Source organism: Onthophagus taurus, chromosome 11, assembly GCF_036711975.1.
Source record: "Onthophagus taurus isolate NC chromosome 11, IU_Otau_3.0, whole genome shotgun sequence".
Classification (NCBI taxonomy): Eukaryota; Metazoa; Arthropoda; class Insecta; order Coleoptera; family Scarabaeidae; genus Onthophagus; species Onthophagus taurus.
In genome coordinates, this window is record NC_091976.1 from 31,206,825 (window position 1) to 31,233,535 (window position 26,711).

At 36.0% G+C, this 26,711-nt stretch overlaps 1 protein-coding gene across 2 annotated transcripts in view; it reads left to right on the forward strand.

Annotated features, from left to right (window-relative positions):
* LOC111423484 (Tumor necrosis factor receptor superfamily member wengen) overlaps window positions 1–26,711 on the forward strand; it is a 51,896-nt gene that overhangs the window by 21,380 nt on the left and 3,805 nt on the right. For both annotated transcript variants that reach the window (XM_023056714.2, XM_023056713.2), the window contains exon 3: window positions 24,546–24,692. In XM_023056714.2, coding sequence (XP_022912482.1) covers window positions 24,546–24,692 — 147 coding nt within the window. The remainder of the gene's footprint in view (window positions 1–24,545; window positions 24,693–26,711) is intronic.

Here is a 26,711-nt window from a genome sequence, read left to right on the forward strand (position 1 = left end):
TGCTAAATTCCAGAGTAAACATATCTTGAGTTCTTAACATAATTATACTAAGCTATTATTAATGTTAAATATATAATTAGTTAAAAATTTAATTTTGCTCAAGTTCTATGTAAAATTTGTAAATCATAAAAGAATTTTCAAAATCTTGTGTTGATACGTAAGAAAACTTCTCGAATTGATGTTTATAATTTGATGTTTATACAAATTTCACTTCATTTTGTTCCAAGCCTCATTGACGTGGTATGGATATGAGCTGAAGCTTATAAGGAGAAAGATTAGGAGGCCCTTCGTCAGAATTAGCTGCGTGGTGTTTCTCAAAATTTGAAATTCTAAACGATTCAAATTGATGTTTCTGGGTTTTCTCGACATCTCTTTCTGAAGCAAGAGTAGTTCAAGTTCTACGTAAAATTTGTAAATCATAAAAGAACTTTCAAAATCTTGGGTTGACGGGTTCCAGAATACTTCTGGAATTGATGTTTATGCCTAAAAACTATTTTCGAGACCACGCAGCAGAGCTGGGCCGGATACAGGAAAAAAGTATTCGAGTACCGGATACCTACAATGTATCCGGATAGCTTTTTAAAAAAGTACGGATACTTTCTCCATAAGAGTATCCGGATACATGTATCCGGCAGTTTTCGGATACATTCTCAAATACTTTTAAAATGACCTAAATTATTGTTAAACTAATATATGTCATCCATATTTTACTTATAGTGACTCCTAATCTTTTCTCCTATATTTTTCTCGAGTGGTCTCTCGTTGGGGAAATTTAGTGTACACTTGCTACGAAATGGGCTCTTTGAATTTTTTCTAAAAGGGGATATTTAGTGTACAACTATCTTCCAACATGTAAAGCCACAATTATTGATGTAGTCACAAAACATGTACAATAGTAGAAGAAACTGAAAAAAAATGGGGATTCAAACTCTCTGGTGTATATGTACGTGTGTGACAATAGAATAGGAAATAAAAAAACTCTATTAATAGGTATCCGAACACCGAAAAAAGTATCCGGATACTTTCAGATTTAGTCACGGATACCGGATACAAAATTTGAAAAGTATCCGCGTACAGAGTATCGGATACTCAAAAAATATCTCTGCTCTACCACGCAGGAAATATTTCTTATCATTCAGGTTGGATTGATTATCATAGATGTGAGAATGCCAAAATTTGCATCAAATTTCATTTCATTTTGTTCCAACACTCATTGACCGAAAGCTCCCAAATCCATTAATATAGAGAATTTTTCAAAAATATGAAAATTAGAAGAGTGTTAAAAAAATCGGTATTCGGACTATAATACAGAAAAACTTTCACAAGAAAAGTTGTAGCAAATTGTACCCTTAACACAATGTCCTGTTACATTTTTGCTCCCAGATGCATCAATGTAGAGAATTTTTCAAAAATATGAAAATTAGAGGAGTGTTAAAAAAGATCGGTATCCGGAGCATGACACAGAATGAGCTAAACCTTATAAGGATGAAGATCAGGAGGTTCTCCGTCAAAATTAGCTGCGTGATGTTTCTCAAAATTTGAAGTTCTGAACAATGCCGAATTGATGTTCAGACTGCAAAATCTGGCTCAAGTTCTATGTAAAATTTGTAAATCATAGAAGAGTAAATATTTCTTATCATTGAGGTTGGATTGATTATCATAGATGTGAGAATGCCAAAATCCGCACCAAATTTCATTTCATTTTGTTCCAAAACTCATTGATCGAAATGACAGCGTTGTATGTTGTGTGGATATGAGTTAAACCTTGTAAAGATGAAAATCAGGAGGCTTCGTCAAAATGCGCTGCGTGGTATTTCTCAAAATTTTAAGTTCTGAACGATGCAGAATTCATGTTTTTCTCAACATCTCTTTCTGGACCTTTCCAATATAATAATTATTAAGACTGCTAAATTTTGCTCAAGTTCTACGTAAAATTTGTAAATCATAAAAGAATTTTCAAAATCTTGGGTTGACGAGTTCCAGAACAATTCTGAAATTAATGTTTATATCTAAAAACTATTTTTGAAACCACGCAGGAAATATTTCTTGTCATTCAGGTTGGATTATTTATCATAGATGTGAGAATGTCAAAATCCTCACCAAATTTCATTTCATTTTGTTTCAAAACTCATTGGCCGAAATGACGGCGTTGTGTGGATATGAGCTAAACCTTGTAAAGATGAAAATCAGGAGGCTCTTTGTCAAAATGCGCTACGTGGTGTTTCTCAAAATTTGTAGTTCTGAACGATGCCGAATTGATGTTTTTCTCAACATCTCTCTCTGAAGCATTACCGAGATCTTTCCAATATTTCCAATATAATAATTATTAAGACTGCTAAATTTTGTTCAAATTCTACGTAAAATTTGTAAATCATAGAAGAATTTTTAGTATGGATATGAACCGAAGCTTGTAAGGATGAAGATCAGGAGGTCCTTTGTCAGAATTAGCTGGATTTGGCGATATCTTTTCTTGAAGCATTACCAAAATCTTTCCAATATAATAATTGTTGAGAGTGCTAAATAATTCCGTTGGCATTCCAAGTCAATTTGATTTTCTGCAATAAAAAATCGTTAATGTAGGTCTACTTATTTACATATTACACATATTTGTATTAAAGTAAGAATCAACCCTTGAAGATATATGAGCTATTAGGAATCCTTAGATAAATGCTAATTTACTTGCCAAATTCCTTGTAGTTTTTTTATATGTACCCATCATATTTTCTGAATTTTGGACAACTTTTGTATAAAGCATAATAAGATCAGTTGCAATTTGGCCATCTATTGGGCGAAATTCTTGCATTTGGACATTAACGTGATGAATGTTCCCAAAGTTAAGCAGATACGATCTAAAGCATTACCCTGCTATTTCCTGCCTATCCTGTTTTTGGCCGTGTTCACCAGTGGTATTGACAACATCTTGTCTTTTTGTGTTTTATGTCTGTCTTTTCATTTCTTCTATAGATTTCTCTCATTTGGTGTTGTTTCTAAAAAGTAATAATTAGTATAGAATGTGAATAATAATAATGTTGAACTTTACAAAAATCTATGAAATCTATAAAAAAATGTTTATTTCAATGATAATTTTGTGTGGATATCTTAAATGCTTAAAAATACCTATTTAAGTAACTATACTCGCAATATATGAATGCAGTAATTACATTACTTAACACATTACATAACATTAAATAGACTACATATCAGGTAGCCGGACCCAACCTTGCACCGCGACCCTAAGGATCTATTGTACCCCGATAGATATCGTTATCAAATTTCACCGTGCAGTCCAATGCACTTAACGAACATTAATACCTTACACGGTGAAAGGTTATTCAGATCCTTTGGTCCACAGTAGGCGAAGTCTTTCTTCAGCCCACAGTCCAATCCTCTATTTGGCCATCGCAAATGATAAACCAACTGCTGGTTCGGTCCTACAAACGCTTTAGCGCTGCCTTCTTGTGCTAGCTCATCTGCCGCTTCATTATCAGCAACCCCAGAGAAACTCTGTTATCACAACTCAGCGTGTTTAATGTTCTCTTGCTATCATTAACCAGAGTCGACATCGTTTTCACGGCTTGCAGCGCCTGGAGAGCGGCTTGACTGTCTGAGAAAATTCGTACTGTCATGTTCTTCACCCCTCTCTCAAGAAGAATTTTAGCACCCATGTCAATAGCAAATACTTCCGCCTGGAATACAGTACAGTATGTACCCAGGCTATAAGCTTGCTTAATTCGAGCTGTCTGGCAGTATACTCCTGCTCTGAGCCCTTCAATAGTTTTTAATCCATCTGTGAACATGCAAATATCTGCCTGAACCAAAGAATTTTTATTTTCGATCCAGGACTGTCGCTTAGGCAGCACAATCTGGTATCGAACATTAATCACTGATAGTGATCCCGCCAAATCTGACGGCATTGATAGCACAGTATCAGTGCTTATAATGCCTTCCGCAGACCATTGGTAGGACATGTCGGTACAGTTTTGAGCATATGGCTTAAATCAGCAGAACCTCCATTGCTAGTGTTGGCATTGTGCTTATCGCACTAGAGGTTGCCAATCCAGCTACTCGTTGATTCTCCGTATGTGATCATAGGTCTAACCACAGTCACATAGAGCCAATAAAGTCTTTATGTAAAACTCCCTACAAATGTCCATTCCATGACAGGGTTTTGTCTAGAATTACTCCTAGATATTTGACTTCCTTTGAGAGAGGAATTTCTTCACCTTGGATAGTTGGGCGGATTAGTCCATCCAACTTTCGTTTCCTGGTGAAGGGCACAACAATTGTCTTTTGCTGATTTATCGAGAGGTTCTCTCCCTTACACCAAGCGCAAATGGTATGTAGGGTTCCTTTGACCATAACGGCAATACCATCAGCATAAGATTGTATTTCTACACCAATGGCTTCGACTATCGCAATCAGATCGTCAACCAGGAGGGACCAAAGCAGGGGAGATAACACCTCCCGGCCTGGAGTGGAGTGAAGTAGAAACTATTCTACTATCAAGCATATTGCTGATCCAACCCGCTATAGTTGCTTCCACTCCCCTGTCAAGAGCAGCTCTTTCAAGAGATTGTGGTATTGCGTTGTTGAACGCTCCTTCTATATCCAGAAACGCACAAACCAAGATTGCAGCGTCCTGGATACTTTACCAACTAAGTTGTGTAGAGCCAATTCTGCTAATTTTCCCGCTTGATAAGCATACCGGTGGCGACTCAGTGGACCAGACATCAATAGCACCATACGGATATACCGTTCCAAAACTTTTTCAAGGGTTTTCAACAGAAATGACGTTAGGCTGATGGGTTGAACGGCATTGATTTCTATGGAAATATATTTTTGTATACAGGTGTCCGGTATCTTTCGCATCAGAACATTATACGGTTGTAGGATACATTATTCTGAAGCGATCTTTCTAATAACTTGTTTCCAAATGTTTATAATAACCTCACGGGAACTGTTTTTCGACGTCCAATGGCAAATCGTAAATCAGATTCAGGTAATCGGCCCAACCCTCGGCCGGACCGCCGCGCCGATCAAAACACGTTTCTCACGTGTACTTACCAATAGATTCGACACGGGAAGAGAAATAAACTTTTTCGGTGAATCAAAGTCGTCCGCTATTGGACAAAAGCGGTTATTATAAATATTTCGAACAAATTTTATTAGAAAGATCGTGTAATAATGCTCTGATATTACATCTTTAGTGAAATTCATAGTATAAGTCTAATTTAATCCATTTTAACTCCACATAAAATAACTAAACGAACCCATTTAACAATTTATCTTTTTGATATCAAAAAGACATAATCACTTCATACAATAAAACTTGTTTGTTTTAAATAAATAGTTTGTTAGGTACGAAAATTGAAAGTTAAATTACAATTTCACCGTGCTTCTAAACCAACTTTACAATATCGTAGTGTAAACATTACGACTCGCGCCGTATTTTTTGTTTATCGATACGGATTGGAAGCAAACGCTTTTATATCTTTTGGCGAACAATGAACATTAAGTTTTCCACGCTGTATTTATACGAATCGATAAAGTTGATTTCTATTTTTGTAGAGATCAATCTAAAAGTAAAAATAATGGGGTTAAAAAGTGTAATTTGTCTGAAACGAATGTATTTATATTTAGATAATAAACGGCGTTAATATTTATAATATGTGAAAATAAAAGACGATTTGACAATGTTCCAAGATACGAGATGAGCGCGATAAATTATAAATATTACGCCTAGAAATAAAAACGTCGCGTCGGTCAGATTCCCACAAATTTGCAGTTTCCGGGACACACAGTGAAGTTTTCCCTTTCCACCGAATTAATATACAACGTTCGTATTTTAATTAACATAATACACGCCGTTCATTCTTATTTATCGGCATAAGAACAAAGGGCTTAAACTAACGTGACGGAATTTAATGAAAATTTTGCCCGAAACTAATTTCGAGGACAATGTTTAATATGAAAACACGACGTGTACTTGGAGTACGAGATAATTAAAACGTGCCAGGATAAATTACTAACCGCACCTCTTTACAATACTAATAAGTGTAAAAGTAGATGTTGTTAATTTTAAAAAATCTCCTAATAATAATTATATTAATATTTTTTCCTTTTTCTTGTTAAGGTTTTTTTATTTTGTAACATGAGCGGGCGCGTGTCATAAATTTTATTATTTTGTTACATTTAACAAGAAAATAGGAAAAATAAATTAATAAAATAGCGGTACATACATTATATTACATACAGTGTGTTTTTTTTTCTTTTTTTCTGTGTTGTTTTGTGTATTAGTGATTCTTTTAAATTGACGTGGAATCTTTTATCATCAGGCACATCTGGTGAAAATACGAACCAACAGAGGTACGTCTGGGTCTAAGACGCCGAGAAGATTTTTTTATGGAAGATAAAGAAATTAAAAAAGAAATATTTTCATTATTGAAAATTTAAATTTTTTTTGTAAATTTTGTGATTCAAAAAAAGGAAAAGGGATTTTTGAAATTCAAAAATCATCTTTAAGTAAGTTAATGTTGTAAATATGTTCTTTGGAAATAGACGGTGAGATCTAGTCATTAGATTAGTAATTTTATAAATGTAAAGATTGAGTATATTAAAAAATGTATAAAATTATTTTTGTTGTTATTTTTTTTTTATTCATTAATTTCTGACACAACCCTCGTCGGATGTTTAACCCAAAAAATCTATTTTTATTGTCACCTGTGACAAATTGGGACCCTAGCCTACGAAGACCACCTTTTTTTTCAACCGTGGGTGTAACTGTTCGAGCATCCGCCGGCAGTTTGTCATTTCTCGGGCTTTCAGTTACATTTTTTTTTCAGCGGCAATGAATCACTTTTTACAGCATTCATTTTAACCTTTTATCCCTACCATTTCACGTTATTATTAATTTTTAACTTTTTTTTGTATTGCCGCCTCCATTGATAATTGAATACCTTCAATATTCTAAAGTTATTAAATTCCAACCGCATCGATAACGTTCTAAATTAAAAGCGACAAGAATTATTGAACCGTTAACACTACTGGTTGTATTAAATCGACTTCAACGGTATTGGATTTCATGTGCTTTAACTTTTGGCTAAACATATTAAATGAAATTAAAATGAAAATAAAAGTTATCGGAATCTGTTTGAAGATTATTTATCTTGTGGAACTTCTAGATAAAATTTCTTAGTTGTCAGAAAGTTTAGTAACAAGTTCAGAATGTTTTTGAAATTATTAAAGAAATGTTTTGTTGTTAAATTTGTTTCGGCCATCATCAGAAACAAAGTTTGAGAGTTATTAACAGCAAGATTCAACAGAGATCCACCAAAAACATAATGCTAATCACTTCGAGTGTAGCGAAACGCCAAAAATCTAAAAGCTTCCTTCTATACCTTTTCAAGCACAAATTGGCACTAATCAGAATCAAAATGACATTAATCAAAATCAAATTGGCATTAGTCAAAATCAAATTGACAATAATCAAAATTAAAATGGCATTAGCAAGGACAGTAGAATCTAACAGGACTGCTACATGCATTGTATTTTTGTAGCCCACTACGGGTTGGTTGCCCGCACTCTACGTCACACTATTTGCCACGCCCTGTTAACTGTCATTCAGTACTATGCGTTTGCTGTGTGTTTTTAGAGATTTAGAGGTTACATGAGAGACATTAATACGTCTACAAAAATAAAACTTCAAAAATAATATGAATACGTCTACGATATAACCTCTAAAACCACAGCAAACGCATAGAGCTGGGCGTGGCAAATGGTATGACGTAGTTTGCGGGCAGGTTGTCACAACAATAGATGTAGCAGTCCTGTTAGATTGTACTGTCCTTGGGCATTAGTCAATATCAAATTGGCAATAAACAATATCATATTGGCATTAATCAACAAATTTAGCACTAATCAAAAGCAAATTGGCATTAAACAAAATCAAAATGACCTTAGTCCATATCATATTGGCACCAAACAATATCAAGATGGCATGAAAAATAAATGTATAAATCGGTGTCAAACAAATGTTAACTTATCTTTTATTGTCAAGTTTATGGTAATTTATTGCGAGATTTCAACTATTATATTCACACGAGATGCCTTATTTAAAGAAAAATGCTGCTGCAAATCTGAGGACACAGATTTGCGCTTTGTATAATGCCAATGGTGACTGGCGTAATCTTGCAAACGTACTACAGGTGCCAAAAAGAACCCCGTATCGATGGGTTAACAATCAAGAACAACCGGAAAAGCAGCGAGGAGGTAAATGTAGAGCTAAAATAACTGATGAGCACCGTCAATTCATGGAACGTTCAGTCGAAGAAAATCCTAAAATTACTCTTAAAGGACTGAGTGAAAAAATCCGTGAAGATTTTGCACTCAATGTCTCCAACGAATGCGTTCGACAGCATCTCAATGGATTGATGTTTACTTTGAAGACTGCTCGTAGAGAACCAGAGAACGCGAATAGTATTCAAACGAAAACAAGCAGGAGTATTTATGTAGAAAATTTATTGGATCTTCAAGCACAAAATATACCTATCATATACATGGACGAGACAAACTTTAATTTGTTCATATCGCGGACTCAGGGTCGTTCAAAAAAAGGGACTCGCTGCACAACAGTGTCTGCAGGTTGCAGGGCTCTTTCAAGAAGCCGGAAGCAAATGAATTTGTGAGGCAATGCCTAAGAAGAGCGCAAGGCCTTTACCAAACTGGAGTTGCATTAGTTATTGATAATGCTCCATGCCACTCTACTATTGAAGACGTTTTTGCAGAAAACGAATTTCAACACCACACACTTTTACGACTAAGTCCGTACAGCCCTATGTTTAATCCTATTGAACAAGCGTGGTCTGCATTAAAAGCAGATATGGTTGTACAACTAAATAACATCTTGGCTGGTGCTGACCGGGATCATCTGACTCAAACAGAATATCGAATGCTGAAATTAGAGAACACCGTTCATAATAATATGGACAAGATTACTGTTGCCAATTGCGCAATGTTTATTGCCCACATCCAACGATTTATCCCTTCTGCATTGAATATGCAAGATATAAATTAATGCCGATTTGCTTTTGATTAGTGCTAAATTTGTTGATTAATGCCAATATGATATTATTTATTGCCAATTTCATATTGACTAATGCCAATTTAATTTTGATTATTGTCAATTTGATTTTGACTAATGCCAATTTGAAATTGACATTGCCAATATGATTTTGACTAATGTCATTTTGATTCTGATTAGTGCCAATTTGTGCTTGAAAAGGTATAGATAAGGTGTCAGTTTTTCACGTTATCAATCTTATCTAGGTTCATTCTATTCTTTCCTCCTCATAGATTTTCTTAGCTTACAACCAGTTTTCTGTAGTTAGTGTGTGATTGATGTTTGGCTGAATTAAGTAGTTGCAGCCTTTTGCGACTTTTTGCACGGCGAGAAGCTGTTTATAGCCCATCTTAGAACTAAATCCTAGAACTAGAACAACTGATAGCAGAAACGCTTAAGTCTACTTACTAGTGATGGAACGGATAGTGATTGAGGCCGGTTATAATTTCTGGCACATTTCTGCATTGCCACATTATTGCGATATTTGAATAAAAATGAAATTAATAAGAAAGCTGAAAATGAACTTTTTTGCTGCTGATTTAACTCACGAAACAACTCTAAAAAGAGGATACTTTAAATAATAATTGGTGATATTTCCACAAAGATCCTTCAAGAAATTAATTTTATAGCGAATTTTGAAAATTATCGATGAAAATTGCAACATCGAAAATTTTATCAAAACTTTAAATATTATTTTTTCAAAAACTAAAAGTTATTTTTCAAAACATGTTGATTCATTGGAAAGAGGACACTTTTATTAACACTTTGGGAAATTTTCATACTCATATTCCAAGAAGTAGATTTTATACGGATTTTTATAACTTAATCGATGAAAATTGCAAAATTCGAAAAAATTGTCGATTATTTCAAAAATTTATTTCTCAAAAACTAAAAGCGATTTTCCAAAACGGCTTTTTGCATTAAAAAGAGGATACTTTAATTAATAATTGGTGATATTTCCACAAGGATCCTTCAAAAAATTAATTTTATAGCGAATTTTAAAAATTATCGATAAAAATTGCAACATCAAAAATTTTATCAAAACTTCAAATATTGTTTTCTCAAAAACTAAAAGTTATTTTTCAAAATGGGTTGGTTCATTAGAAAGAGGACACTTTTATTAACACTTTGGGAAATTTTCATACTCATATTCCAAGAACTCAATTTTATACGAATTTTTAAAACTTAATCGGCGAAAATTGCAAAATTCAAAAAATTATCGATCATTTCAAAAATTTATTTGTCAAAAACTAAAAGCGATTTTTCAAAACGACTTTTTGTAATAAAAAGAAGATACTTTAATTAATAATTGGTGATATATCCACAAGGATCCTTCAAGAAATTAATTTTATAGCGAATTTTGAAAATTATTGATGAAAATTGCAACATCGAAAATTTTATCAAAACTTTAAATATTGTTTTCTCAAAAACTAAAAGTTATTTTTCAAAACGGGTTGGTTCATTGGAAAGAGGACACTTTTATTAACACTTTGGGAAATTTTCATACTCATACTCCTTAATGTTGCATCTGTGCTGTCCCCATATTCTACCTTTTGTAACACATATTATAAACTACTGTTTAGTTAACTCAGTTTTTCCAGACGCTTGAAAAACTGCTAAAGTGATCCCACTGCCTAAGATAGCCAATCCTACTTCGTGTGGTGACCTTAGGCCGATTAGTATTTTGCCTGATGAGATCTTTTGTTGAGGGTTGCAGTGTTTTGCCGACGACACAGTCTGGGTTTCGTAAAAATCATGGATGTGGTACAGCATTGATGCATATAACTGATGATATACTGCGGGCAGCTGATGATGACATGGTTACGGCTTTAATTCTTTTCGACTTTTCGAAAGCATTTGATACGGTGAATTATACAGTTTTGGATTCCAAAGTACATTGGGTTTTGTACTAATGCTGCTGCCTTAATATTGAATTTTCTTTCTGATCGAAGACAGGTCGTTTCCTGTGGCATAATCGTCTCGGCTGCCCGTGGATTAATGGCCGGTGTACCACAAGGTTCTGTATTGGGTCCGCTCTTATTTAGCATTTATACTTCTGGTCTCCAAAATTGTCTCAAATATTCTAAAGCTCATTTTTATGCCGATGATTCTCAGATATATTATTCTTTCAGACAGGATGATGCTCCTGTGGCCCAACTTAGGATTGCGGGTGATGTTGCTCGGTTTACCAAAATGGCTGCCAGTCACAACTTAAGATTGAATCCCTTAAAATCGGTTATGTTGTTGTTTGGTAGACGCAATGCCCGCAACGCTTGCTCTCATTTTAGAATTGAGCTGGATAGTGGTGACTTGGGCGTTGCGGGTTGTTGTCGTAATCTTGGCCTCCTAATGGATTGTGATGTCAGATTTAGGGATCATGTTACTTTAAAGGTCCGTAAATCATTTGCGGCGCTGAAGCTTATTTATAATATTAAAAACTTTTTATCTAGGGACATTAGGGCGAGACTGTGTGACGCCTTGATACTCAGCCAATTTAATTTTTGCGACACGGTATACGGCACTTGTCTGGATCAGGTAACTGCCGGCCGTATTCAGAAAGTTCAGAACGCCTGTCTGAGACTGATTTTTGGGTTGCGTTTGAGAGATCACGTTACATGTTTTTTGAAGGAGGTGGGTTGGCTTAATATGGCTAACAGGAGGAAATTACATCTGTTAACTTTTTATCATAAATTACTTTTATTTAAGTCGCCTTCTTATCTTTATAATAAAATATCATTCCGGACTGATGTTCATAATTTGAACATCAGATCCAAGGGCTTGATTACTCCACCTCAGCACCGCTCGGTTTTGTTTCAACGGTCTTTCTCTTTTAATCTACCCAGGCTTTACAACCCGTTGCCAAGTTCTCTTAAGTCGTTGCCACTGAGCACCTTCAAAAAAGGGCTCCGCGAGATCATTGTCTGTGACCAGAATGGGGCTAATGAGTAATTTATATCATTTTCGATTTTTTTTACTATGTGTGTTATTTTTATTACTTTCTCTCTGAATGGCTGTTTTATTGGTATTAGTGTTATTGTCAAGATCGAATGTTTTATGTTTTATTTTTTGAATTTTTGATTTTTTTTTGTTAACGCAGGGTTGGGTGGTAGAGAGGACTATGGTCCTAACTCTGCCCTGCGCACATTTGTAATCTTTTTTTTTTCTGTTGTTTCTATTAATAAAGGCATTATTATTATTATTATATTCCAAGAAGTGGATTTTATACGAATTTTTAAAACTTAACGAAAATTGAAAAATTCGAAAAATTGTTAATAATTGTTAAAAAATAGCGGATAGTTGCCGGATATCCGTTCTACCACTACTACTTACAAATGCAAATCCGTAACAATCCATCATATTCCAATGGACTCGTTCAAAACTTCTGATAAAGCCACAGTCTTCGAGTATGAATTCGGTTTGATGAAATTCTCTTAGGCCCGCTTTTACCACCTCTAGTTAAACTGGTCGTTAGTCTAACTATAAGATAACGTTTATCTATTAGTTAACTGCGAAACGACTTTTACCATTTCGATCTAACTAATGGATAGGCTATGTAGTAGTTAACGTAAAAATCTAGGGGAATATTATAATGACTGTTGGTGACTACGTGTAAAAGAGGTATTACAGGTTTCTATCTCCTTTGTCACACCGTTTTACTCACTATTATGGTGTTTTGAGCGAACGTAAGCGTTTATTATGATTTTAGGTTAGATTTATGTTACGTCATCTGGTTAAAAATACTTGAACCTTGAATACATGAACCAAGTTTATCAATGAGGTAAATATTTAACCGGACCCCCAAACCGATAGTTAAGGATAGACCGAAAATAACTGATAGTTAGCGCTATCAACAAGGTAAATATGGTGGTAAAAGCCGATTTTTGCGCTAACCATTAGTTAAAGTTAACAACCACTTTAACTAGAGGTGGTAAAAGTGGGCCTTAATCTATCTGCACAGGAGGAAACACCTCAGTGTCCATCTTACCCTCTTGACCCTCTTGCAGTATTGAAGACAAAGCAATATTTTCCTTCATTCTTTAGTCGTTTATTAGCATCACCAAAAACCATGAGGCAACCACAAGCTTGATTATTGTTTGCTCCATCCAAACTAATAATTGATGAAAGCTCCCAAAAGAAGAGAAATATTCTGCTTTGTAATATCAAATTTAAATTCTTCATGCTAAAAATTATTATGTCATAAAATGTGATTATCAAAGAAGATAAATTTAGTTATAACGATACAAAAAAGCTTATTTACATGTTTTCTGTTAATGTTTCCTATTTAAGTATTCACCTAAACAATCTTTATCCATCTTCTAATCTTGATTTATGGTGTGTGCCATTACCTGTTAGTCCAGGTAAAACGTCGTTTTCTTTGGTAGATTTTACGAGGGGCATATTTCAAAAGAAATTTATGTATTTAGATAAACTGCGGTGTGTCTGTTGCGGACAATATCAACAAACCGATTCTCGATTGGGACACCATGGCCCCGTTTTACTAATTTCGAGCCATACAATCGACGGTATAAAGAGCATTTTGCGAAATTCTATTCCCGTAACGCCGCAGCAGCCGTGTAAACATCAATTAGGTGCTCCAAAGAGACTGCTGGGAAGCGCCAAGGTCGATCGGTGTAAATATTTGAAGAAAATAAACGCCCATCTAGTATATTATTACAGCGACCTGGATGGGGAAACGATTCTGTTCCGATTCCCCACCAAAACTAGGACGTATAAATAAACGTTAATTCTACCAGGTAAATTTTAGGCGAGTGACGAATTATCCTATAGGATAAAACTATCCGATTGAGTTACGATCCAAAAGAAAGATGTTGAGTAATTATTTAAAACATTAGGATTGCGTTTGCAATTGAATCGTATTTTTATATGTCTAAAAGTAAAACCTCTTTCTTTGTAAATATACAAAATTCTAAAAAAATCTTCTTTTTATGTAATTTTTTTTTGATGGTATATCGACCTCATAAATAATCCTTTCTTCCTGTTTAACACCCATTTCATCCTTTCAAACATGTTTGTTTTCTCAAATTATTGCTTACCACGTTTGGCCATATGCTTCTGTGTACTCAACATAGCGGATATAAAATATAAAAACTGTAAACAGTCAGGTATAAACCAGATACAACATCTATCAAATAAAAAAAACCCTACAATAACTAATACAAAGATTTCTTTTGTCTGACTTTATTTGGAGAAGGCGTAAACAAACACTTGTTGCTCGACATGTCGGACGAAAAGACAGACGAGCTGCAAAAACATTCGTCGTTATTTTGAGAATGCGCTCTTCGCAGAAACGTTCTCTGGTCAAAATTAGAATTAATAATGCCGGGTGGACGGCGGAAGGCGCGCCCCGAGACAGTATGGCAACAATTTAGTACTGATTTAGTGTCGGGACGACGGCGACGGTACAAGAAGAGTTTCTGAACATCTGCTGCAAACTCGCGGTAGACTGCGACGTCGACTCGGCCCTTGAATTATTCAATTGGAATCATTTCAACGATGTCACTTCAATTCCGCCTCAAGAGCGATAAGGAGGGGTTTGAAATGAGAACCAGGTGTAACGTCTGTTTATCGCTTGAATTCGTACAAAATGAATGAATTAAAAGAGTTAAAACAGTTTTTAATGTGACCCTAAACCGAAGATTGTAGATTATCAAGGTTCGTCGAGTATTAGTTAAAAGGTTAATATAATGTATAATAATAATATTTGTATTAATAATTATTTAAACACTAAACAAGTGTTATTAAACTCAAGAAATAAAGAGTTAAAACTATAACTGATACTAGATATACATAGTTTTACATAGTAACAGTTCTAGTGTAAAACTAGAACTAACACTAGATATACATAGTTTTACATAGTAACAGTGCTAGTATAAAACTAGAACTAACACTAGACCTACAACTAGAAACATTCGGGTTTAGCCGCACGTCTCTAAAGACGGCTAAACTCGAATGATTCTAGTTCTAGGTCTTGTATTAGTTCTAGTGATAGCACTAGTGTAATACCAGAACTGACACTAGACCGAGAACTAGAAACATTCGGATTTAGCCGCACGTCTCTCAAGACGGCTAAACCCGAATGATTCTAGTTCTAGGTCTTGTGTTAGTTCTAGTGATAGAGCTAGTGTAAAACTAGAACTAACACTAGACTTAGAACTAGAAACATTCGGGATTAGCCGTACGTCTCTCAAGACGGCTAAACTCGAATGATTCTAGTTCTAGGTCTTGTATTAGTTCTAGTGATAGCACTAGTGTAATACCAGAACTGACACTAGACCGAGAACTAGAAACATTCGGATTTAGCCGCACGTCTCTCAAGACGGCTAAACCCGAATGATTCTAGTTCTTGGTCTTGTGTTAGTTCTAGTGATAGAGCTAGTGTAAAACTAGAACTAACACTAGACTTAGAACTAGAAACATTCGGGTTTAGCCGCACGTCTCTAAAGACGGCTAAACTCGAATGTTTCTAGTTCTAGGTCTTGTATTAGTTCTAGTGATAGCACTAGTGTAATACCAGAACTGACACTAGACCGAGAAACATTCGGATTTAGCCGCACGTCTCTCAAGACGGCTAATCCCGAATGATTCTAGTTCTAGGTCTTGTATTAGTTCTAGTGATAGCACTAGTGTAATACCAGAACTGACACTAGACCGAGAAACATTCGGATTTAGCCGCACGTCTCTCAAGACGGCTAAACTCGATTGTTTCTAGTTCTAGGTCTTGTATTAGTTCTAGTGATAGCACTAGTGTAATACCAGAACTGACACTAGACCGAGAACTAGAAACATTCGGATTTAGCCGCACGTCTCTCAAGACGGCTAAACTCGAATGATTCTAGTTCTAGGTCTTGTATTAGTTCTAGTGATAGCACTAGTGTAATACCAGAACTGACACTAGACCGAGAACTAGAAACATTCGGATTTAGCCGCACGTCTCTCAAGACGGCTAAACCCGAATGATTCTAGTTCTAGGTCTTGTGTTAGTTCTAGTGATAGAGCTAGTGTAAAACTAGAACTAACACTAGACTTAGAACTAGAAACATTCGGGATTAGCCGTACGTCTCTCAAGACGGCTAAACTCGAATGATTCTAGTTCTAGGTCTTGTATTAGTTCTAGTGATAGCACTAGTGTAATACCAGAACTGACACTAGACCGAGAACTAGAAACATTCGGATTTAGCCGCACGTCTCTCAAGACGGCTAAACCCGAATGATTCTAGTTCTTGGTCTTGTGTTAGTTCTAGTGATAGAGCTAGTGTAAAACTAGAACTAACACTAGACTTAGAACTAGAAACATTCGGGTTTAGCCGCACGTCTCTAAAGACGGCTAAACTCGAATGTTTCTAGTTCTAGGTCTTGTATTAGTTCTAGTGATAGCACTAGTGTAATACCAGAACTGACACTAGACCGAGAAACATTCGGATTTAGCCGCACGTCTCTCAAGACGGCTAATCCCGAATGATTCTAGTTCTAGGTCTTGTATTAGTTCTAGTGATAGCACTAGTGTAATACCAGAACTGACACTAGACCGAGAAACATTCGGATTTAGCCGCACGTCTCTCAAGACGGCTAAACTCGATTGTTTCTAGTTCTAGGTCTTGTATTAGTTCTAGTGATAGCACTAGTGTAATACCAGAACTGACACTAGACCGAGAACTAGAAACATTCGGATTTAGCCGCACGTCTCTCAAGACGGCTAAACTCGAATGATTCTAGTTCTAGGTCTTGTATTAGTTCTAGTGATAGCACTAGTGTAATACCAGAACTGACACTAGACCGAGAACTAGAAACATTCGGATTTAGCCGCACGTCTCTCAAGACGGCTAAACCCGAATGATTCTAGTTCTAGGTCTTGTGTTAGTTCTAGTGATAGAGCTAGTGTAAAACTAGAACTGACACTAGACTTAGAACTAGAAACATTCGGGATTAACCGTACGTCTCTCAAGACGGCTAAACCCGAATGATTCTAGTTCTAGATCTTGTGTTAGTTCTAATGATAGTGCTAGTGTAAAACTAGAATTAACACTACACCTAGAGACGTGCGGCTAAACCCGAATGTTTCTGATTCTCGGTCTAATGTTAGTTCTAGTTTTACACTAGCACTGGCACTAGAACTAACACATGACCTAAAACTAGAATCATTCGGGTTTAGCCGTCTTGAGAGACGTGCGGCTAAATCCGAATGTTTCTAGTTCTAGGTCTAAGGTTAGTTCTAGTGACAGTGGTAGATAGTGCTAGTTTACGTCCGACCCAGCCATGGCGGTCATATGCTAGAAGTGATATTTAAATTATAATGCCAGAAGATTATTTTTCGAATAAAGTTAATTTTATGTCAATTTGGCATGAAAAGAGAGAGAATGAAACACCGTCTGAAGACGCACGGCTAAACCCAAAACTTTCTAGTTCTAGGTCTAGTGTTAGTTCTAGTTTTACACTAGCACTGTTATTATGTAAAACTAACACTGCATTTCTCTTAATTATCCGTTACATCGACATTTTACTGTAATGTCAAATCATATTGACCTGGTCAAAGCAAGTAGGTACGAAATACCTATATGTTTGTGTATTGCTTCTTAAGTGAAATTCACTGTATAAATAAAAACATAGAAATGTCAATTCTTCCAATGACGTCACAGCAAGGCCTTTCCGAGGCGATACGTTCATAACAACAGCGTTCATAGGGAGTTGGATAGCCTTATACAGTATATTTACTCAACGAACCTTGGTGGATTATGTTATTAATAAATTTTCATACGTGATATCTATGTATAAACTGAAAGTTACAGTAGGAGCCAAAAAATGTACACCAACAGGAAATATTATCTAAAAATAAATAACGAAAATCATAATCAATCTACATCAAAAGAGCTTTTTTAAAACCCGCGCTAATGCATATTCTTAATACGTCGCTCTTCTAAAATGAACTGAAGGAATCCGTTTTAAATCTCCGACAACCTTCGGTTATACAACGTCCCCGTTGATTCCATTTGACTAATTGCGAGCGAAACCTTCGAGGCGTTTCTAGGAAGTGGTACCTCTAATATTAATTAACGCAATACCGCTACCAAGTGGGCGTTTACGAAAATAAAACGAAATGAATTTAGAAAATAAAACTGAAAATAAAACGTGGTTTTATTTTTGTACACACCCGCCGTGAGCAAGTCGGGGTTGACATAGTTAGATTTCCGGTCCTGAGACCTAAGTAAATAAATTTCCCGAACGTACTCACATCGACCGTTGGAATAGAAAAAAAAATAACTCTTAACGTTTTCTTTTCGCATCAGGAGGAGGTTTACTCGTTACTTATTTCGAACACGCACTTCTTGCTAACCTCGACTCTTTTGCGGAAGTGACTTCCCCTGTATCCTTTTTATTCTTCCACTGTTATTATTGTCGCATTGATTCTCAATTTAAAAAAATCAAACGATTCTTGCTAATAAAATGTTGAATTGGTGCGATAAAGTTTAATCTCTTGGCTCAGGCGTTGTAGTAAAGATGTTTACACGAGCGCAGCTTCCGTTTACAGGAGCTGGAGCTCATGGCACGCATTGCACGTGCCCGCCTGATTTACAACAGAAGAGAACAAACAAAAGCTGTTAAGAGAAGAAGGAGAGGTATAGTGTTGATAGTGTTGTACGCGTTAACTACCACCTATTTTAGCTGTTTGATTGACAACGTGACGCCTTTGGTATTCATGAATGTTTTGCTAGGTTTTTACTTAGGTGTTGTTAATCAAGAAAACGCAGGATGCTGAGTGTTAGTAAACATGCGAGGAAAAAGGCAATTGATCATGTGCGTTCTAGATTAAAAAGTGAACGTAAACAGGAAACCTCGAGTAAATATATCTCCCGGTGGGCTTCTTCATCTTCGATACTGAATTTTGATGCCCACTTGAGAAAGAGCGAACTAGTTGAGATGAACCAGAAACTCAAACTTTGTGTTGAATCCGAGAATTGTTTATCGTTCATTTTTACGACCTCTTAATAAATGCGAAAATATCATCATTAAATTATTATTCCTTTTCTTTCGTACTCTTGTTATAGGTTTTTATGGGCCTTAAAGTTGTTTTCTTAAAATTATTGCTACGACATCCTGTACGTGGATTATTGAAGCTTATAAATCGATCGATATTCGACATAAGTGCAATTAAATAAACGTTCCGATCTATAAAAGGCGCGAACACCGTGACCCACTAACCATATTAAACCACTAGAAATCCTTAACCTTTTAAAGTAATCGCAATACCTTTTGTCAAGTATAAATATCTCATGGCATATGGTTAGATGTGCGATTTCAATAGGTATAGATAGTTAAATAATGCACAACCTAACACTCGATTAGGCCCTAGCATAAATTATTTATAACCTCTTGGAAACGTGAACGGCATTTCATTAATTCGTGTCGGTTTTCTCTTTTTATTCAGAGTCGATTCCGCGTTTCTATTACAAACCGAGACCTCCAGACTCTGTCTAGAATACTTGACCTGCATTAAAGGGTTCCTATTAATAGTCTTCGATGGTCGTAACTTTGTCTTATTGTCACTTTCTTGTATGTTCAATTTTATCCTAAAAGATCACATTAATAGAAACAAATAAAATTTAGTAAACCAAATTTTACATAACTTGCAATATATGAATGCAGTAGTCATAGTTACGAAACTACTATGTACTTGCACTGTCCCACATAAAATGTAACATAGCTTAATAGTAAAGGCCTGTTTTTTTGCCTAGAAAGTTTCGGGTTTAGCCGTACGTCTTCAGACGCACTAGTGTTAGTTCTAGTTTTAGTGTAATAAAAATATGCAACATAGTGATATCTTATGCTAACTAGCTCTTCCTACCACTGTCATTAGAACTAACGTTTAACCTAGATGTAGAAACATTCAGGTTTAGCCATCTTAAGAGCCGCACGGCTAAACGGAATGTTTCTACTTCTAGCTGTAATGTTAGTTCTAGTGATAGTGCTAATGCAAAACTAGAACTAACACTAGACCGAGAACTAGAAACATTCGGATTTAGCCGCACGTCTCTCAAGACGGCTAACCCCGAATGATTCTAGATCCAGGTCTTGTGTTAGTTCTAGTGATAGTGCTAGTGTAAAACTAGAACTAACACTAGATCGAAAACTAGAAAAATTCAGACATGTTGCATTTTATGTAGGTCAAAGTAAGTAGCTCTGGTTTCTATAAAAATATATTTTTATATATTGCATTTTAAGTGAAATTCATTGCATATAGAAATAATAATAGTTATAAATCAAACTTACAAATGAGCTGGAGAACTCATCATGTCAGTCTCTGCAACGTCTACATAAACGATATTCCAGAAAATTCTATGTACTCCTGGTAGTTATACTAAGTAATACTCTCCTCTCTTATATTTTCGCCCCATACATCATCGCACATAGATTTCTGCACCTTTTACCTCATTTAAGTAGGATTGCCTTGGCAACGATGTAGTTAATTGGATCAATGTTGTGTGCACCAATTTAAACAGCATCTAGAAATAGAAACAATTATTAATTTTGCATTAACAAAAATTGTGTTTATAATATAACCTAGTTTATTATGTCTAATGTCTTTGACGAGCAATTAGAGTTAGACACATGCCGGAACCTTGGCTAAATGATGAGATTTGGTCTCTCATACAGGAGCGCAATCGTGCTAAGTTCGATGCAAATCGATGCAAAAAGGCTAAAAGATTGCACTACTGTTAGAGGTTGTCTTTAGAAACTCATATAGAGCCTCCCACAGATCAACCCACTCTTGATGCTGCTGCTCTGGCGGAGTATTTTGCAGATCCTTCTGTGGCGGTTGATAACATAACTAATCAGAATACTATTAATGAAATCCTTGCATCTACCAACGTGCTTTCCTTTTCATTTAGCTTGGTTACAGATGCTGAGGTCCGGGATGCTTTAACTTACTCCAAGTCCACTAGTGTCGGAGCAGATGGTATTGGACTCAGATTCCTCTTACCCATTCTGGATATAGTTATTACTCCCCTAACACATATTTTCAACTGTTCTTTTGAACAGTCTATATTTCCGTCAATCTAGCGAATCACCCATGTTATTTCTATCACAAAAATTAAATCTCCATTCCATGTTGGTGAGTTTCGACTCATTTCTATTCTATTTACGATGTCAAAAGCTATTGACGTTTAGCTTATTTACAGATTCAGAAATATCTTGAGGAGTTTAATCTGATTAACAAGGTTTTCGTTTCATGATACTACTACAGCACTGATTAAGATCACCGATAATATTGGATCTGCTTGTATTACCTTGTTAGTGTTACTTGATTTTGGTAAGGCCTTTGATTGTGTGGACCATGCCCTCCTGTTAATTAGGCTTTCTGCAATTGGTTTTATCTCTTCTTGTGTATCTTGGTTCCAGTCTTACCTTTCCTATCGGTCTTTACGTGTACACGTGGAATACTGCACTCTTTCCTCCTGTTGACATCAAATGTTAAGTTCCCCAGGGCAGTGTGCTGGGCACTTTGCTCTTCTCAATTTTCATAAATAGTATTAGTGATGATATCTCGTGTAACTATTATTTGTATGCAGATGGCATACAAATAGGCAGGTCTTCTTGCAGTTAGATCACTTTCAGCAAGTCTTCGACGAATGGTTCTTTCACTTACGTCAACCCCACGCACCATTTGAAGACGATGCCGAGTTTCTACAGCAGTCGTTCTACGATTCCTCAGAGTGTTTAGCACAATAAATCGATCATCAACCGCTGTTGTCACTCGTCTTCTACCGGAACCTTGCCGCCTAGTAAAATTTCCTGTTTCCACATATCGGTTCCAGGCATCCTGAACTGTTGTTCGAGGTATACCCAACGTATGGGCAACGTACCGCTGACTTTTGCCATCTTCAATTAAACTAATAATACGCGCAACATCAGTTATTGACAAGGGCATCTTTGACAACTGTCAATTTACTATTCGAAACTGATTTGACTGGTCTAGATGTTATGGACTTAACCTGAATCCAGCTAAAATGCAAGCCATTACATTTGGCACTCGCACCTTGCTGGCACAATTTAATTCCTTAACTACCTTTCAACTGAGGCTTGGCGACACCGTTATTCTGTTTTCTAATACGGTTAAAAATCTTGGTATGGTAATGGATTCGGCGATGTCTTGGCGGCTACAAGTTCAAGGAGTCTGTAAGACCTGTTGTACGTTATAGTCTTTGTTATTTTCTCATTTTCCCACACATTGATTATGCCGATGCTGCGTATCCCGATCTGTCCGCAGCCCTTCGGGATAAATTGGAAAGACATCAGAACAAAGTTTCAGCACATTACTCCATATCGTAACAACTTGCAGATGATGACTTTCCAGAGTCGTAGATTATTCCGTATGCTTACTATGTTATACAAAATTGTCCATACCCGCACTCTTGCTTATTTGTCTGATGCCTTTCACTTTTTAGCATCATATCACTTGCCCACTCCATCAATGTCGGACTCTACACTCATGTTTCCAGTCCATAGTATTGAAATCTACCACAGGTCTTTTACAGTGCAGTCGATTGCTTTGTGGAACGATTTGCCTGCCGTTGTTTGCAATGCAGCTAGTTTAATAAGTTTTAAAAATGCATTAAGGCAGCATCTGCTATCTCTTCAACTATGTTCTTCTTGACCTATACGTGTTTGTTTTCTTCTCTAGTCTGCCTTTCATCTATCTTTTACTGCACTCTTTTGTGTCTATTTCCTTCCTTGTAGTAACTGTCGATCCATTACAAAAGTCAAATATGCTCATTCGCTTTTTTGGTAGCCATAATTATTTATTTAAAATTACATATACACTGTTACCAGTTGGGTCTCTTGGATATTCTTTGCTCTCCATTTTTCATGTCAATAACAGATTTGATTACATTTTCATGAAAAGAACAATTTTTAAGTAATGAAACGACTAAATAAAAAGTGTACAACAAAACATCACCGTTGAAAAGGTACATCCATTAACCCCGTGCAGATTTTTCGTCCTTTAAAGAGCAACTCCGCGAATATAAAAGGCCCTTTATAGTTTATGACATTGCATGGATGCATCTGAAAATACGTTGGGACGTCGAGTTTCGCTTCTCATTGCATTTCTCGTTACGTTTTCGTAGCATCCTTATTCTCAAAACACGTTCTCCTCCCGTGTATATTTCTAGTGTTTTGAAACGGAACTCTTTTCGATATAGAGAAACCACCTCTTTGATGTGTTCTTCGCCGTGTTCGTGTAGATTTGAAACGTCACGACCTCGAGAGACGAGGTCTTGTGTTGGAAAAAGTTATTTTTATAATGATCAAATGGAAAATCAAAGGGGCTCTTTGATGCCGCTCGGTTCTTTTAGTTTAAGGAATGCAGCTAAGCGCGAGGCACGTTCGGCCGCAATTGCGCTCTGGAATGTGTGACGACATTGACACCGTAAAAAGGTCGGCAAAAATAGATGCGCAATGTGGAATAAAGTGGTAGCTCACATTTAATGTCCTAAAGTTAAAGGACGTTGTGTTTAAGTAATATTACTTGGATGTAGTGAAAAATTGAGAGAAATTTTTTGGTTAAAACAAATTTGAATGTTATAAATCAGTAAATAGTTACTTTAAAATTAAGTGTTAAATGATAAACTGTTATAGAAGCCTCTTAATTTTTTTTGCCTCGCCGATACACGAACATAAGCGGATTTTCCAGCGAGGATTAAACATGATTTGTGTGCAGGATTAAAAAAGTCTGCTTTATACTCGCTCGTAGTAATTTCTAAAACTTTTCAACGGGAACACTTTAAAATCCCACTTTTTTAAACGAGTTTCAATGTTAATTTTTAAGAATATACTTGTAAAGTCGAAAACCAAATTTCAATCCGATTCCACTACAAACACTAAGTATTTGTTTATTTCCTGTGTACACAAAAATCTTTTACGTCACACTGATGTGTTAACAATATTAACAATCATTTGTTGACGCCCGCCGCACCTTTTTTTCGAATTGAAAATAATCTGGAAAGAAGCCAATATCAGTGATTAGTCACTATTGTTGTGCTAAAATTCGCCCTAGACTTCCCCGAGTCTAAACATTCTCATCGTCAAAAGGCCTTGATCTTACACGTTTATTGTATATAAAAAAATCAATTCGCGTCCTTTAAATCTTCTTGGAAATTGGTACCTCTCTTGAATTTTAAATTAACTACGTAAACATTTTTTTTCTCACGCCACAAAACTTATCATCCTTTAGAATCTAATTAAAAAGTCAATAACAATCTCAAAAACTCCGTTAAACCATCTATTGTGCAAAAATATAAAGCTATTTGTAGCCACCCTATACATTCTTAGCCAAATGATTCATTCAATTTCATTGACTGGAAATACTTCGTGAAGCTAATTTTAAAATGTTATGTTTTCTTTGATTTTGCAGACGTTGAGGAGCTCTCGGTCCGGTTAAGTTTAATGGCTGCCAACTGCATGGAAAAGGGCGAAATCTTGGAACCAAATTTTACACATGAGGTCCGAGACGGTCACTACCACAACAATAAGTGCGTCTACCTCGAACAGTTATTAAACGGTAAGTCCTCGTTAGGATTCAACAGCTCGTTTCGATTCTTATAATGTACACAGTATTTAACAACTCATTCGATACGGTAATAACTCGCGCTTTATTAAATAAAATAAAACGCAAGTTTTAACTACACCCATCACCATAACCGACGTCCATTTCAATTTTAATGGGTTCGTTGAAATCCTTAATCTCAAACCGTGTACATGCTTCGTGAATATTCATGTATGTAAATGAACGTGTTAGAGGTTGCAACAAATTATTATATAGGATTTTATCTCATTCATTTATATTATTAATTTTATGTTTTTTTTACCGCAGCGTTATAACAAAGAGTCATAATAAGTTATCTTGACGCAACCGAAATTGTTTTTTAGAAGATTGAGTATCGATTTTGTGGAAAAGACGAAGTTTAAAGTCACGTTTGTTTTGACACACAACAAATGGTCGACCTCAAATAGTTTATTCTTGTTGCACGCGCTACAAGCTTTATTTTGTTTTGGGATTATTCTTTTTTAGATTGCTATAAAATTGGTTAAAACTAATATAACTGATTAATACAATAAAGTAAGATTAGTACAACAATCTAGAGCTGACTAACAAGTAATACTAGACTAACACTAGCACTAAAACTAACACTAGACCTAGCAACATTCCGTTTAGCCCTACCTCTCTTAAGACAGCTGGTGACACTATGTTGCATATTTTTATTGAACTAACACTATACCTAGAACTAGAATCATTCGGGTTTAGCCGCACGTCTCTAAAGACGGCTAAACCCGAATGATTCTAGTTCTAGTTATAGTGTTAGTTCTAGTGACAGTGCAAGTGTAAAACTAGAACTAACACTATAACTAGTGACAGTGCAAGTGTATAACTAGAACTAACACTATAACTAGAACTAGAATCATTCGGGTTTAGCCGTCTTTAGAGACGTGCGGCTAAACCCGAATGATACTAGTTCTAGGTATAGTGTTAGTTCTAGTGACAGTGCAACTGTAAAACTAGAACCAACCCTAACTAGAACTAGAATCATTCGGGTTTAGCCGTTTTAGAGACGTGCGGCTAAACCCGAATGATACTAGTTCTAGGTATAGTGTTAGTTCTAGTGACAGTGCAACTGTAAAACTAGAACCAACCCTAACTAGAACTAGAATTATTCGGGTTTAGCCGTCTTTAGAGACGTGCGGCTAAACCCGAATAATTCTAATTCTAGGTATACTGTTAGTTCTAGTGACAGTGCAAGTGTAAAACTAAAACCAACCCTATACCTAGAACTAGAATCTTTCGGGTTTAGCCGCACGTCTCTAAAGACGGCTAAACCCGTATGATTCTAGTTCTTGGTATAGTGTTAGTTCTAGTGACAGTGCAAGTGTAAAACTAGAACTAACACTATAACTAGTGACAGTGCAAGTGTATAACTAGAACTAACACTATAACTAGAACTAGAATCATTCGGGTTTAGCCGTCTTTAGAGACGTGCGGCTAAACCCGAATGATACTAGTTCTAGGTATAGTGTTAGTTCTAGTGACAGTGCAACTGTAAAACTAGAACCAACCCTAACTAGAACTAGAATCATTCGGGTTTAGCCGTTTTAGAGACGTGCGGCTAAACCCGAATGATACTAGTTCTAGGTATAGTGTTAGTTCTAGTGACAGTGCAACTGTAAAACTAGAACCAACCCTAACTAGAACTAGAATTATTCGGGTTTAGCCGTCTTTAGAGACGTGCGGCTAAACCCGAATAATTCTAATTCTAGGTATACTGTTAGTTCTAGTGACAGTGCAAGTGTAAAACTAAAACCAACCCTATACCTAGAACTAGAATCTTTCGGGTTTAGCCGCACGTCTCTAAAGACGGCTAAACCCGTATGATTCTAGTTCTTGGTATAGTGTTAGTTCTAGTTTTACACTTACACTGCACTAGAACTAACATTAAACCTAGAACTAGAAACATTTGGGTTTAGCCGTACGTCTCTTAAGACGGCTAAACCCGAATGATTCTAGTTCTTGGTCTAGCGGTGCACA